Source organism: Camellia sinensis, chromosome 9 (assembly GCF_055761805.1).
Source record: "Camellia sinensis isolate YWXY chromosome 9, ASM5576180v1, whole genome shotgun sequence".
NCBI lineage: Eukaryota > Viridiplantae > Streptophyta > Magnoliopsida > Ericales > Theaceae > Camellia > Camellia sinensis.
This window is the reverse complement of record NC_138969.1, coordinates 6,660,932-6,675,858: the sequence shown is the minus strand read 5'-3', so window position 1 is coordinate 6,675,858 and position 14,927 is coordinate 6,660,932. Positions and strand designations below refer to the sequence as shown.

The 14,927-nt window shown below is 36.2% G+C and overlaps 1 protein-coding gene across 4 annotated transcripts; it reads left to right on the top strand.

The window, feature by feature from the left end:
* The first annotated feature begins 752 nt into the window (after positions 1–752).
* On the top strand, positions 753–12,588 carry LOC145799010 (uncharacterized). Of its 4 annotated transcripts, XM_082888519.1 has the most exons (4): positions 753–995; positions 2,528–2,578; positions 10,188–10,981; positions 11,068–12,588. In XM_082888519.1, the coding sequence occupies exons 3-4, from the start codon at positions 10,898–10,900 to the stop codon at positions 11,440–11,442; spliced, it is 459 nt and encodes a 152-aa protein (XP_082744645.1). In that variant the 5' UTR covers positions 753–995; positions 2,528–2,578; positions 10,188–10,897; the 3' UTR covers positions 11,443–12,588. The 4 variants fall into 4 exon arrangements, 1 of the variants encoding a protein (XP_082744645.1); XR_014340921.1 differs by lacking the exons at positions 10,188–10,981; positions 11,068–12,588 and adding an exon at positions 9,111–9,340 and having other exon boundaries at positions 769–995; XR_014340920.1 differs by lacking the exons at positions 10,188–10,981; positions 11,068–12,588 and adding an exon at positions 3,303–5,962 and having other exon boundaries at positions 769–995.
* Positions 12,589–14,927: the final 2,339 nt, after the last annotated feature.

The window sequence follows — 14,927 nt, the reverse complement described above, 5'->3', positions numbered from 1 at the left end:
AATTAATTAAGGAGATTTGAATTTTAATTGCGCATTATTCTGATTTAATCTGGGATTTATAAAAATTATGGAGATTGATTCATATATGATTCTATTGAGAATTTATTTTGGAGTTAGAATTAAAAGCTAAAGTGGCTCAAGAAGGGATAATTGATGAGTGGATTCAATTTAATTTCAAGTATCGGACTATGTAGGAGTTTAATTAAATATTCTATTCAGTTTAGTAAAATGGAGATCTGGTTAATTAGGTCCGAATTAGAATTAATTAAGTTAATTAAATTATGAGGATTGAGAATTGTGATTATTATGAATTAAATTCATTCATGGGAGGTCCAATTTGAATATGTAATTTATTGACGAAAATTTGGTGTCTGATTAGAAATTGAAGGCTTAAATGATTTGGGAAATCAAAATTTAGGATGAAAACAAGTTTAATTTAATATTTGGAGCCTTTTAGGAGTTTGATTAAAAATTTGATTTGAATTGATAAATTTAAATATATTTAATTAGGTTCTAGCGGAAGTCAATTAGACTAATTAAATGATGTGAGATTTGAGATTAGTTATAATTAACTAATTTTGTGTCAATTAAAATTTATTAAGATTAAGTGATGCTTAATTAAATTATTTCTATACATAAATTGAATTATGGACTAAATTAGTATTGGGGGTGTAAATAGGTGCGGGTGTAGTGAGAAATCTGTGTATGTGTGTGTATGTGATGCTTTGGAAATCAAGGGAGAGCACACGTGTGCTATGTTGAAGTCAAGAAGTGAGGTGTGTGTGTGTGTGTGTGTGTGAATGTATAACCTGTTGAAGCTCAAAAACAAAAAGGAAAAAGAGAGGAAGCAAGATAATGGTAATTGGAGATCTCAATAGTGTAGAGAGAGAAACCCACTTTTGGTGCTAAGAATTGGAGATGAAGTAGAGAGCTAAAGAAAGAAAAGCTAAGAAAGTGAAGGATTGAAGAAGAATTCACCAAATTGAAGATCTAAGGTAAGGATTTCAACCTTGATTTTGTACAGCTCATGTATTACACTTGAAATTAATGATGAGATTGAGTTTAATTTCATGAAATTTGTGAAGAAATGTCAAGAATATGATGAATAGTAAACTAAGTTCATATCCATGGTTGCATGTCTCATGTTTCATCATTTTGAACTTGGTTTTGAAGATCTTGCATAACATAAGAGTTACATGTTTTCAAAAACAAAATTATGGCTCATATGTTCAATTCCTTGTTTTGAAAATCAGGAAGAAATAAAATCCACTTGCATGTAATTTTACATATAATGAAAAGAAAAGAATTAAGGTCAAGAATTAAGAAATTAATTTGGAAAATTTATCAAGTAAGTTTAATTTATGTTATTCCTCATGAATTTGGACTTCACCTTTACATGCATCAATGAATTTTTAAGAGATTTGAAGAATTAATTTCATGTTTGGGTATAAGAAGAGCAAGTTTTGGGAAATTAAGAATTCATGAACATTTTGGAACTTAATATTGAATTAAAGGAATTTTGGATGTAATTGGTTTGAATTTTGATCCTAATTTCACACATGCAAATATTTTTCTAAGAGTTTTATAAATTTAATTTCATGTTTTAGATAATCCTCCATGCATCATGAATTAAGAAAGTTATGGAATTAGTCACATGGATTTTGTAAGAAATAAGGTTTTAAGTAAGAAATTAAGTAGACTCATAGTTATGGAAATTTGGAATTAATCACTTTGGGTTTGAATTTAGCTATCTTAACATGAAATTGAGTTTCAATTGTACATACATTATGAATTTTTCAAGAGTTTTGAAAGTTTAATTCATGTTTTAAAATTTGTGGGTTTGAAATTGGGTTTGATATGGAGAAAATAAATCAAATCTAAATTTGGACAATTAGAGCATGATTTTGAATAAATGATTTCTAATTGAGAGTGTTTATTAAATTATGCAATGGTTCTCCATATTTTTGTACCAAAAATAGAAGTTTTGACGCTTTGAATATCAAATTTGAACTTCAACTACAATTCTGGAAATTCCAGAATTTACACTGTCCGCTCGAGCAAGGAAAGTCTAGCTCAAGCGTAAAAATCGAGCTCTCAGAAGTTTTGCAAAATTTTACAGTCCGCTTGAGCGACCAAAGTGGCGCTCGAGCGAAGACCCTATTTTCAGCATATTTTGAAAAATTGCATTTAATTCACATTTTTATTCTCATCTCTTTCCAAAGCATTCCGAACGTGTTTTATGGCTCAATAAGGATTGATAAGCTAACAATCAACATTAATTAGTTGATTAAAGAATAAGTCATTAACTTAGTGATACTTGATTAAGAAGCCAAGGGAGGAATCAGTTTATTCAGAAAAGAATGATTTAGTAATAAAAGGAGTTTGTGAAATGAGAACCAGATTCATTTGACTAACGGAAGAATAAGCGTAGTGGACCTTCGAATTATTTAGACATAAACAAGAAAGTCAAGTTTGATCAAAGGAGTAATACTTTGCTTCAATGTGTATATATTATGTGTTTGTGTAGGTCACGCGCTATTGTCTACTTGATCTGTCTGATCTGCTTCTGCTACTATCTGTAAGTAATAATTTAGTGAAGTTATGTTCATCTTTATTTATTTTCTGCATGATAAAATAAAATCTGTTTTCTGAAATGTTATATTCTGTACAATGAATGATTGTCCAATTTCTGACATGTATTTGTGGCATCCTTAGCATCATGTAATATCTGTTAGTTGTTACCCGGTATCGGAGGTTCCATTATGGGACTTATTATGTCTATCATCTGTTACTCGTACCGGAGGCTCCATCATGGAACTTAGCATGTATATTCTCTGTTTCCCGGTATCGGAGGTTCCATTATGGAACTTATTATGCCTGTTATCTATTACCCGTACCGGAGGCTCCATCATGGAACTCAGCATGTATATTCTCTGTTACCTGGTATCGGAGGTTCCATTATGGAACTTATTACGTCTGCTATCTATTACCCGTATCGGAGGCTCCATCATGGTGCTCAGCATGTTTATTCTCTGTTACCCGGATCCGGAGGTTTCTTTATGGAACTGGTTATTCATAACCACCACATGTTCTGCATCTGTCCTGTATCTGCTCTGTTAGCGCTAATGGATGTACCACGTATGATTAAGCATGACTTACAATTTCTGTATATGATCTGAACATGATTATGAATTTGAATCTGATTTATGATTTCTGAATCTGTATGAACTTCATTTATTAAAACCCTTTACTCTGTTATTATTCGCTGGGCTTTAGCTCATTGTATTATTTATGTATGTAAGTGATCATGCGCGTGACCAGGCTTAGAGGTATCTGCTTGGGATCTGTTTTTGTCAGCCAACCTATGTGCCTCCCGTGGAGGTTCTGGATATGTGAAGTGACTATGACTATGTGATTTAAAGTTTAAGTTTTGTTTTCTTGTTTGGTTAAACAAGTCTTGTGTATTTTGTAAATGGGGCTAAGTCCTTTTTGTCTAATCTGTACATATATTATGACATAAGGACGATGTGTCTGTATGTACATAAAAAGTTTAAAATTTTTCTGTCTCATATAAGTCTGCACAGCTCAATGGACGTTGTATATTTGTTATTTGCTTCCGTAAGCCCCTCATATTATGTTAATTTGTCTTAGAGGCCTTTGGTAATCCTAGGATTACTGGCTGGTTACGATGCTAAACCTATAAAGGCTGGTTTGGGTCGTGACAGCGTCATGACCAGGACACGTGGCACCTCGGCTGGCACTTCGGTGTCACCTCAGCCACGTGCTATCATTCAAAAATTATGTCCCCACAACTGCCCCCTAGGTTTTATTACCTCCGCATCCTGAGGTGATGGAACCTATATCATTTCTTCCATTTAACACATCGGCTAAGCTCACCTTACCCATCATTCCCAAGGTCATCACCCGTTGCTCTTATGTGACCAAGACCTATGATCTGCTTTCATCAATGCCTTAGGACAAATAACCAAGTCTGTTCAAATTATTTAGCCAAGATCATCTTCACAGCTGAGGTTTTTGCTTCATTAAACCAAGCACTTCAAGAGATTCATCATGCGGGTGAGCTGTCACGCACAGTAACCCAACCGTTTTAGCCACGTGTCTTTCCCTCACTGAATCGTACTTGATACGCGCCTTTAAGTCGTCTTGCGTCTGCGTGCGCCGTCTGACAAGCACGTCACCCTAGGAGCATTGATGGTATTTTGCTGCTATTCTCCGCGTTTGATCAAAACCACTTCTCTCTTTCCGTCTTTTCACTTTTGCATCCTCGTTCCCAAGCTCCCAACTTTTCTCTCTCTAACTTTTCTTTCCCAAATCCGCCATTGTTGCTCTCATGAAGCTTTTTACAACCACCTTCACTCTCCCCTTCCGGCGAGGCTTTTGCTGCACTTCTTTGCTTCTTGCCACCGTCCGATACCGGAGTATTTTACACCGACCTTATTTTCTTTGGTAAGTCACTGTTCCTTCCTTCGTTTTAATTTCTTGTTTCACATTCTATTGCCTCTGTTTATCAATCACGTTTGAATATATTCATATGCTCCCATTCTTGTCTGTGCTTCAAATTTCACCCCTTGTATGCTTAAAACATACTCTATTTCGCCTGTTTCTGGGTATACACATATATCCACACACTTTGCTTATTTTGCCACTGTTCTTGGCCTTGCACCATTGCACACACTCTGTCACAGTGTTCTTGATAGAGCATCATCATTATTGATTCTGAATCTGTGTTTCTGTTTCTTCTTTCTGTGTTTTCTCCAGATTCGTGCCTTCAATCCTTTGTTTACATAGACTTAGGTTTGGGATTTGTCGTAAAACTCACAAACTTTAGGAAAAACTAAAACAACCCTCACTTTAGATCCTAAGAAATCTTTACCCTAGCATTCGTTTAGGTTTTGCCGAGGTCTTCTAAACCTTCATAGATCATTCTTTTTTTTTTTTTTTCCAGATCATACACCTTCCCCCTAAGCCGACGTCATGGGTATGTGGAGGTATACGGTAGACACCCCAACTAAGCTAGAATTTTTTAGGCAAGAGTTTTCTATCCCGGCTGACGTCCACCTGAGGTTGGCTGGGGAGGTTGACTCCATCATGCCCACAGTTGACTCCATGCCTTTCCCAGTCATTGCTTTCATAGAGTGTGTACTTAGGCCCCCACTTGACATCATTTTCCGAGAAATCCTCTATTACTACAAATTGAACCCAATGCAGCTTGCCATTAACTCCTACCGAGTTATTAATGGTATAATAGCCACTACAACAAAAAACACATTTTATAACATTTTTTTATAACATTCTTTTGAAAATGCTATAAAATGTGATGCATTTGTGGCATTTTCTAATAAAATAGCACCTGGTGAGAACATTTCAATTTTTATAACATTTAATATAATTTTGATAGCTTTTCATACATGTTGTGAAATATTCCGTATTTTTAAGATTTTAATTACTATGTATAAATGCTACAAATAAAAATATAATGCTATCATAAATATTAAAATGAAAAGACCTAGAATTTGAGCACTAAACATCTGGCGCCCTTATTTTTCAACAAACCCACTCCCAAATTAGTTTCCTGTTTTTTCTCTCATTGTGATAATCAACAACAATACTTCTAGGACTACTTCTTACTTTGCGATTCTGTGAAGCTTCGTCATTTTCATTGTTTAGTTGTTTTAAAGGTAATGTTCTCTCTCCCTTACGATTTCCTTCATCAGTTATTATATATATATATATATTGATTATAGTTTCTTAATTTTTTATATATATATATGAAATCCTCTAAATTAATCTCAAGTACCGCAGACAGAGAGGATTTTGGGAACAGATTGTAAGTATTATTTCTCTAATTTTTATCTAGTGATTGATACATGCATGTTTTTTGTGTATAATTTATGGGCTAGATTGATTTTGCTTGTGCGTATATATATATATATATATATGTGTGTGTGTGTGTGTGTGTGTGTGTGTGTGTGGATTGGGTTTTGATTTTGTTGATTTTGTTGATCGTAATGATGCTCATGGAGACCCCAAAGCGTAGTCACTCAGTCCCCAAAACCATCCACCACCGTTGCTACGAATACATGTTTCCCTCTCTCTCTATTCTAAAACAAAGATGAGATACAAATCTAGATGATCCAACAACCTAAACAAACTACACACAAGAGAACAACTCTACACTAAGAGTCCATAATTGCAATTTGGAAGTTACTGTCGGTATCACAACAATTACTATCTTATTGGTTCTACTTCTGGGTTGCTTGTTTGGTTGGTGGTTGTTCTGGTCGATTGACTTGCTGGTGCCCTGCTTTGGTGCCTTGTTGGTGCTCTGTTTTGTCCTTGTGTCTGCTGCCTGTTGCTTTGCTTTTGTGTGCTTATTTAGATGCCTTTTGGGTTTATCTTCTGGTGCATTTTATGGGGCTTGGTTGGACTCATATATGTAGGCTGTTATGTTAACTTATTTGGGTGGCTAGTGGGTGGTTTTTTTTTTTTTTTTTGTGTTTTTTGTTTGGTCCTGGATGTTTCTTTATTGTTAATCATGGTATTTGCAACTTGCATATATAATAAATAGCAACTCAAATAAATAAATACGTAAATAAATAAATAAAATATTTGTTATATATTGTATGTAATTCAAATGGTAAGAGCCTAATTTATCAAATTTATAGCCTTAAGTTCAAGTCACACTCTCTTCTCTATCGTTTTTCTATTTGGACATTTGGTATAAAGAAAAAAAAGTTTCAAGACACCAAATAAATGCTCACATATATAATACTATATAATATATATATATATATATGGATTGGGTTTTGATTTTGTTAATTGTATGTGTTTATAATTTGCAATCTCATCTATTAGACTACCAATCATGGCTAAATCTATAACTGCAATGCTTTGGCTTGAAATGAGTAATGAATGTTATATGGAATTTGGTTTTGTGTATTTGGATCGCTGATTTTGGTAGTAATTTGGGAAGGAAAAAGGAAAATGTGGGTGAAATGTACATATATTTCATTCACATTTCACCCACATTTTCTATTTTCAAATTCCTATCCAATCAATGATTCAAACACAACCTAAAAATTGGGCTTTGAAGTGATTTATGTGAGTTTTTCTTTTGGTGGGGAGCTTTGCAAGGTGTTTAGATGCAACTATAAAATAATAATAATAATAATAATAATATAAACAAAAAGATACAGCTTCGAAAGTTGTAGTCTAATTATAATTCTTAGGTATGTATATTTAAAAACTCATAGCAAGTTAACCATGATCAAAGTTTTCCAATCTAGAATACTAAAGCAATTTTTATTTATTTATTTATTTTTATCAAAGAGCTAGTAATAAACCTCTTTGTTACTGGTCCATAAACAAAAAAAAATAAAAATAAAAGCTCTACTATTTTGGTAATTTTCCAATTGTAAATGTTAAATGTGTGTGTATATATATATATATATATTATGGGTAATGCTATGTGCTATAAATAAGTTATGGCATTTGTGTTATGACATTTGTGTGATTGATTATTACAAATGCCATAACTAAACCCTTTTCAGTCATAACTATAAAAAATAAAAAAAAATGAGTCATAACCAAACACCACGAAAGGTATAACTAAAGGCTTTTTTTTTTTTTTTGGTATCATAATCAAAATAATGTCATAACTAACATTACAATGAATCATAATTAAGAACATGATGTGCACAACTATGTCATAACCAAAACCACAAAGGTCATAATTGGAACATATGGTATACACTCTAAAAAAAACTTCCATATATTATTGTACATTGTTGTCTATAATAAAGCCTATGATTAAGAAAGTTTCCAGTCCCAATATAGCCAGGTCTACAAAAAATGATTAGCTGTCCATCTTTATATTCCTATACTAATAATTGATTGTGTTTGCCAAATAAACATATTAAGATATACATACAAATTCTAATTTAAATATTAAGAGGAAAGCAAGAAATTTCAGTAGTAAATTATATCAGTTTCATTATGACATCATTTCATATATAAATTTAGTAAATACATAAACAAAAAATTGTCGATGAAGAATGTGCTAGTGAAGGTTTTAAAAAATTAATATAAGATTGCTCCTTGTCAAGCATTTAATGTACTCCATCATGCACTATAGAAGAGTTTTTTTTTTTTTTTCCTTCCTATGGGAGGGGAGGGATTGTTTAGCTTATTCAAATTTTGTGGTTGATATTTCGTCAAACTATATTAGTTTAGTTATTTATTTATTATATGTATTTTTATTTGATTTGGATATTTCTTTGCCGTTTATTAGAATTATAAAAATTCATGTATATTATGATTCTCTTTCTTTATTGCATTCTTGTTTTTTTTTTTTTTACTCTAATAATATGATCTTCTCATTATATATGATCATTATAAGATCCAATCTAACTTGAATAACTTTCTAGTTTTCATGCCTCCTACTCCCACATTTCAAGACTAGCAATCATCAATGCTGAAAAATATCTCTTGTGTTGCTTCACCAAAAAGTTGCTCAAACTTTTACCATCTCCTTAAGTTCATAACAGTCACATTTATGTCTAAATGAAAACAGGGTAATTCCTTGAGAACCAAATAATTGACAAAATTGCATAAAATAAGATTTTCAAATACTTTTTATCACATCATCATATCCATTACAAGCCACCATGTTGCCAACTCTAAAATTTTTTTGGACGGACCTGTGACACCCCACCATTTTAGAATATTTAAGAAATTTTCCAGTTTCTATCACAGAATTGCAATTAGTGAGTATATGTTTGAGCCATTTGTAGAAAACTAAATATAAAAATATATACACACGCACACAAACATAAAGCTTGCATGTATTGGTAAAACATTAAATTTTTTTTTTCAAAACATTCTTAGTGACAATTCTCCTTTGCATTCATTGTGTCACTTTGTATTTCCTTATATGCTTTTGAAAGGGAAAGAGAGTAGAGATATAAGCATTAGGTACAAAATGCTTTGTTTATTGATATAATTTTCTTTCTATTTTTCCTTTTTAATGATATACATTTTATTTTTAAATTGATTATATTTAATGTGACGTGTTGATTATTGTTTTGTAGTTATTAGCTTTGGAAAGAAGATGAGACCAATAGAAGTCAGCTTGGAAGTTTGTGGATGCAGAAAAAGGAATTTGAATGTGTTATTAGGTCTTGTACATATCGACATTATGGCTTTAAGTTGTTTTTATTTTTCTGAACATAGTGAGAGATTGTGTTTTGGTACTTTATTTAGACAATGTTATGACAATTTTGTTATTTCTTGAAATTTGTGGCGATGAGTTATTTTTCAATGATGATGTTGTTTTATATGTGATGGATGAAAATGTGTTTGTCGCATTTACAGGATATAGATTTCCAATATTGGTGTTGGAATGGATTTTTATATATTTATAACTACTATATGATAGCATTTAAAAGTGCTATCATAATGAGGAATATATAGCATTAAAAAAATATTATCAAAAAGTTTGTTGACATGCTTTATTATAATATTCGTAGTTAGTTATGATATGGAAAATTGTAACATTACTAGATTGCTATTAAAACAATTTGATAACATTAACAAACTGTTATCCTTCGGTATTTTTAGTAACTTTTAACTATTTCATAGCATTCAAAAATTGTTATAATATATTTACGATAACATTCAACGATAACGTTCGATAAATGTTATTAAAAATGACACACTTTTAATAACATGGGCAAACATAGCATTCCAACGAATGCTATTGTTTACTTTTGATAGCATTCATCGAATGCTATAAAATGTGTTTTTTGTTGTAGTGAGCCTTAGCCAAAAAAGGGAATGCTAGAGTAACTTTAGCCGACATCCAATACTGGTACACCATGTGTGGCCTTAAGTTAGAAAAAGGCTACATTTACTACCTCAAACCGAGGTCCACAGAGTACAGAATTGTTGCCGACCTCCCAGACTCCAACAAGGGAGCCGGGGACAATTACTTCATTGTCTTGGGAAACTGGGAGTTCGCTCCTGGTAAGGACCTCCACCTATACCCTCTTAGCCGAACAATTTTCATAGAGGGTAATGGTAAGAGCCAAGTGTTTATATTTTACTTGTTTTTAAAGTCTTAAATACTTTGTTCTTTCTATACGTTCTAATGTCTGTTTTTCTTGCAGCTCTTCCACAACCGGCAAAAGACTTCCGTAAGTCCTTATTCCCGAGCAAGGACTTGAAGAAGCTATTGGATCCGCCAATTCACAAGTGGAGAGCTCCCCTACTGCTTAACTACATCCCGACATATAAGTCGATCATTCCCGATATCCCAGAGAAGAAGAGCAAGTCTCCTCCCTCCGCCACAACTCCTCCAGTAACTTCATCATCTCGGCCAGATCAGGGATCAACTTCCGATCTAGCTGAGCAACCATCAACCTCGGCTCCATATCTGATCCCTCGATCTCAACGCCGACGCAGACGCCGAACTGCAATTGCTGCCGAGATGGGCCGCAAGAAAGTAGTTGCAGACGATCTTTTGGCCGATATCCCCAATACTGTCAATGCTCAACTAACACAACCAAGGCCAAAACCCAAAAGACTGAAGAAGGCTCAGCCTAAGGCAACGGTGACTCAGATTGATACTGAGGACACCTTGACAATTTCAAAGTTGGCCGAGAGCGAGAAGACCATTTCTACTGTCGAGAAGAGGCCCGCTGAGGCCGAGCCATCCCAGTCAACTCGGTCGAAGAGGCCGAGGTCCAAATCCGTAACAACCTCGGGATCCCTGAAGTCAGATCCCCCCTAGGCTCCTGCAATCACAATCGAGGACAAGCCGGTCAGGGCTGGTGACAGCGCTAATGACATTGAAGTCGGCGTTGCCCTCTTTACCGCCATGCTCATTCCCAATGATCTCAATTGTAACGCCGTGATGAGCGAATACGAAAATTTTGCTCTAATGTTGCAACATTCCGTACAAGTAAGCCCCTAATGCTTGATACTTTTTACTTTCTCTATTTTCCTTAGAAAATTTTGCTAACTTTTGTTCTTGGCCATTTCTGCTAGGCAATCCAGCATAGCCACTCCTTCGCTATGCAAGCCTTCAACCTCAAAAAGGAGTTGGCGGATAAGACCAAGGAGGCTGCTGGTTTGCGGAAGGCCCTTAACAAGGCTAAGGGCAAACTGAAGACTTTGTCGGACCAGGCCAAGGTAGCCAAAAAGGCTCAAGATGAGGCCGAGGAAAAGGTTGACGCCGCGGAGGCCATCGCCAAAGTCCTTGCTGCCGAAAAGAAAGAGGCTGAGGCAAAGATGGTTGGGGCCCAGAAAGAACTTCAAGATGCCCTGGCCACAAAAGAGACCGAAATCAAGGCCGCTGATGAGAAGGCGTACGCCGAGGGGGCGACCGACGTCAAGGAGGACTACAAAAGACAAGTGAAGTAGGCATGCAACAAGGGTCAAAAAGCTGGATGTCCCCGAGGACTCCCCCCTCAAGAATGCCGGCGACCACTCCCTGCTATTCCCCCCTACTCCAAGCCAATCCGAAGACGATTCTGAGTTCGAGGAGGAAGCTTTGGTCAGAAAGAAGAAAGAAGCTGTTACGGCCAAGTCCCCTACTCTGAATGAGCAAGTCATGGACTTTGTCTCAGGATAAGAAGGGTGAGGTCTCCAAAGATGCCACTCCCGAGAAGACAACATCGGGCGCGCCTATTGCCGAGGAAAGCATCGACCAGACTCTTCAAGAGATTGATGCTGAGCTTGTGGCTGAGAAGGCTGCAGAGATGTCTTCCCAACTGTCTTCTGAACCTCAGACCCAACCAGCCAAAGACGCCGAATAGTCTAGTTTGATGTTTTTCTCTTTTTTTTTTCTTGTACCCTGTACTTTCTTTCACTCTTGAAACAAATGTAAGCTTTAATTTGGCCGAGGTGCCACTTTTGTATTTCGCACAAGTAATCCTTTTGTAGGTTGATGTGCCCTTTCTTTTGAATGTGAATACAACTTCTTCTTTCGAATGCTTGCATGTTTGTCTTCTTTTTATTCTTGTATGACTCTTATACTTTAAACAATTTGTATATCTTCAACGTACACCTTGACTGTGTAATCTCCTCGGTGTGGAATACTTCGGCTGTACCCACTAACAGTTTGCCTCGGCTTTGACCTAACACTTGAAAATATTTATCATAATATTTTCACAAGTGTTACTCACAACTTGCCACTTTACTCAAGTCCTCTGTCTTCTATTGTTGCAACATAATCTTGGGTCAACTTTCAACTTGTAAATTTTTTCCAAAATTTCAACAAGGTGTTAAACCATCTTCTTTTAACATAACCTCGGCTTAACTTCAATTTGTAAATTTTTCTCAAAATTTCAACAAGTGTTAAACCATCTTATTTTGTTTGTAAATTCTAACTTCCAAGTATCATTCTCCAGCCCTCTGCCCCATAATGTGAACCTAAGTTCCACTTGGGTTCTCACTAAGCATGGGGCTTTCGATCTTGTCGCCGAGGTCAGGTTCAAGCAAAGGCTGGCCGAGGTTATCAACCTTGGCCTCTTTGTTAATCTTTAACTGACATGCACTTAGCTTCAATCTGTGTCTGATTCTGCCGACATGGCAAATTCAAGTTTATTCAACTTAGTTCAACTTTATTATATGCAAGTAGAAACTCTGCCATATAATAAGTCTAAGTTATTCGTCATGTTTCAGTCAGAAACATCGCAAACTTAGTTCAACTCTATTATATGCAAATAGGAACTCTGCTATATAATAAGTCTAAGTTATTCGTCATGTTTCAATATGAAACATCGCAAACTTAGTTCAACTCTATTATATGCAAGTAGGAACTCTGTCATATAATAAGTCTAAGTTATTCGTCATGTTTCAATCTGAAACATCGCAAACTTAGTTCAACTCTATTATATGCAAGTAGGAACTCTGCCATATAATAAGTCTAAGTTATTCGTCATGTTTCAATCAGAAATATTGTAAACTTAGTTCAACTCTATTATGTGCAAGTATGAACTCTGCCATATAATAAGTCTAAGTTATTCGTCATGTTTCAATCTGAAATATCGCAAACTTAGTTTAACTCTATTATATGCAAGTAGGAACCCTGCCATATAATAAGTCTAAGTTATTCGTCATGTTTCATTTTAGAAACATCGTCAAGTACCTAATTAGTCACAATACATAAGTTTAAAAATCAAGCTAAAACTTCATTAATACTTCGGCTAATAACAAAATAAAAGAAAATTTTTAAAAGAAAAGAAAATCTAGTGATAAAAAAACTTCAAATTACAAGTATTCCAGGGTCTTGGTAGCTATTTGCCTTCACAATCCTCAAGCCGATATGCCCCGTTGCCCAAGACCGAGATGATTCTATATGGTCCTTCCCAATTTGGGCCAAGCCTGCCCTCTCTGGAATCCTTCTTGTTACCGACGACCTTTCTCAAGACGAGGTTACCAACATAGAACTCTCGTGGGTTGACCTTCTTATTATAAGCCCTGGCAAGCTGCTGCTAGTATGCCCCCAGCTAAATTGTTGATTTCTCCCTCCGTTCCTCTAGCAGATCCAAATCTCGGGCTAAGAATGCCTCATTGGTCCCATTTTCTATTCCCTGGGTTATGATCCCTGGGATGCCAACCTCCAGTGGAATTACTGCCTCTGCGCTAAAAGCCATGGCAAATGGGGATTCCCCAGTTGATCTTTTCGGCGTAGTCTGATATGCCCAGAATACATTGGGTAACTTATCCACCCACTTTCCCTTTGTTTCCTGCAACCTCTTCTTAATTCCACCCAAGATAACTTCGTTGGATGCTTTTACTTGCCCATTGCTTTGAGAAAAACTTGGGGTGGAATAGTAATTCTTGATTTTGAACTTTGCACAGAAACTCTTGATTAGCTTACTGCAAAATTGTGTACCATTGTCAGCTATTATTGCCCTTGGGATCCCAAACTTGGTGATGATGTTCTTCTATATGAAGTTCTTTACATCGACGTCTCAAATTTTTGCAAGGGGTTCAGCTTCTACCCACTTGGTGAAGTAATCTGTTGCCACCAGCATGTACTTTCTTTGTCCAGTTGCATGAGGAAATTACCTAACAAGATCTATGCCCCATTGGGCAAATGGCCAAGGGCTGGACTGTAACGCCCCAACCCTTTACACGTCATCGATATTGTCCGCTTTGGGCCACGCCCGTACGGATTTGTTCTTCCCAATGGGTCACCCATCCTAGAACTACTCCAGCCTAAGAACGCTTAACTGGGGAGTTCTAATAGGGATTTCACCACTTGGGAAAAGGCCTCGATACTATATAAGGGTCCAGATTTTTACTTTTATAGCCTAGGAACTCCCCCTCCATTCCCGATGTGGGACACCGGGCCTTACAATCCACCCCCCATAAGGCTACACGTCCCCGTGCAGTAGCCTGCCAGCTCGCAAGCCCGCCCACATGCACCAAGAGACGCCAGGGGCCCACATTCGGTACTCCGGAGAGTCGGCTCTGATACCATTTGTAACGCCCCAACCCTTTACACGTCATCGATATTGTCTGCTTTGGGCCACGCCCGCACGGATTTGTTCTTCCTAGTGGGTCACCCATCCTAGAACTACTCCAGTCTAAGAACGCTTAATTGGGGAGTTCTAATAGGGATTTCACCACTTGAGAAAAGGCCTCGATGCTATATAAGGGTCCAGATTTTTACTTTTATAGCCCAAGAACTCCCCCTCCATTCCCGATGTGGGACACCGGGCCTTACATGGACGCCGGGTTCAAGTCTGCTGCTGGTTGGTGTATCAAAGGTGCAAATCTCTAGCACTTCTCACACTTCCTAACATAAGCTTCAATATCTTTCTGCATGTAGGGCCATCAGTACCCTTGAGTAATGGCCCTATGAGCAAGTGACCTGCCCCAGCATAGCTTCCACA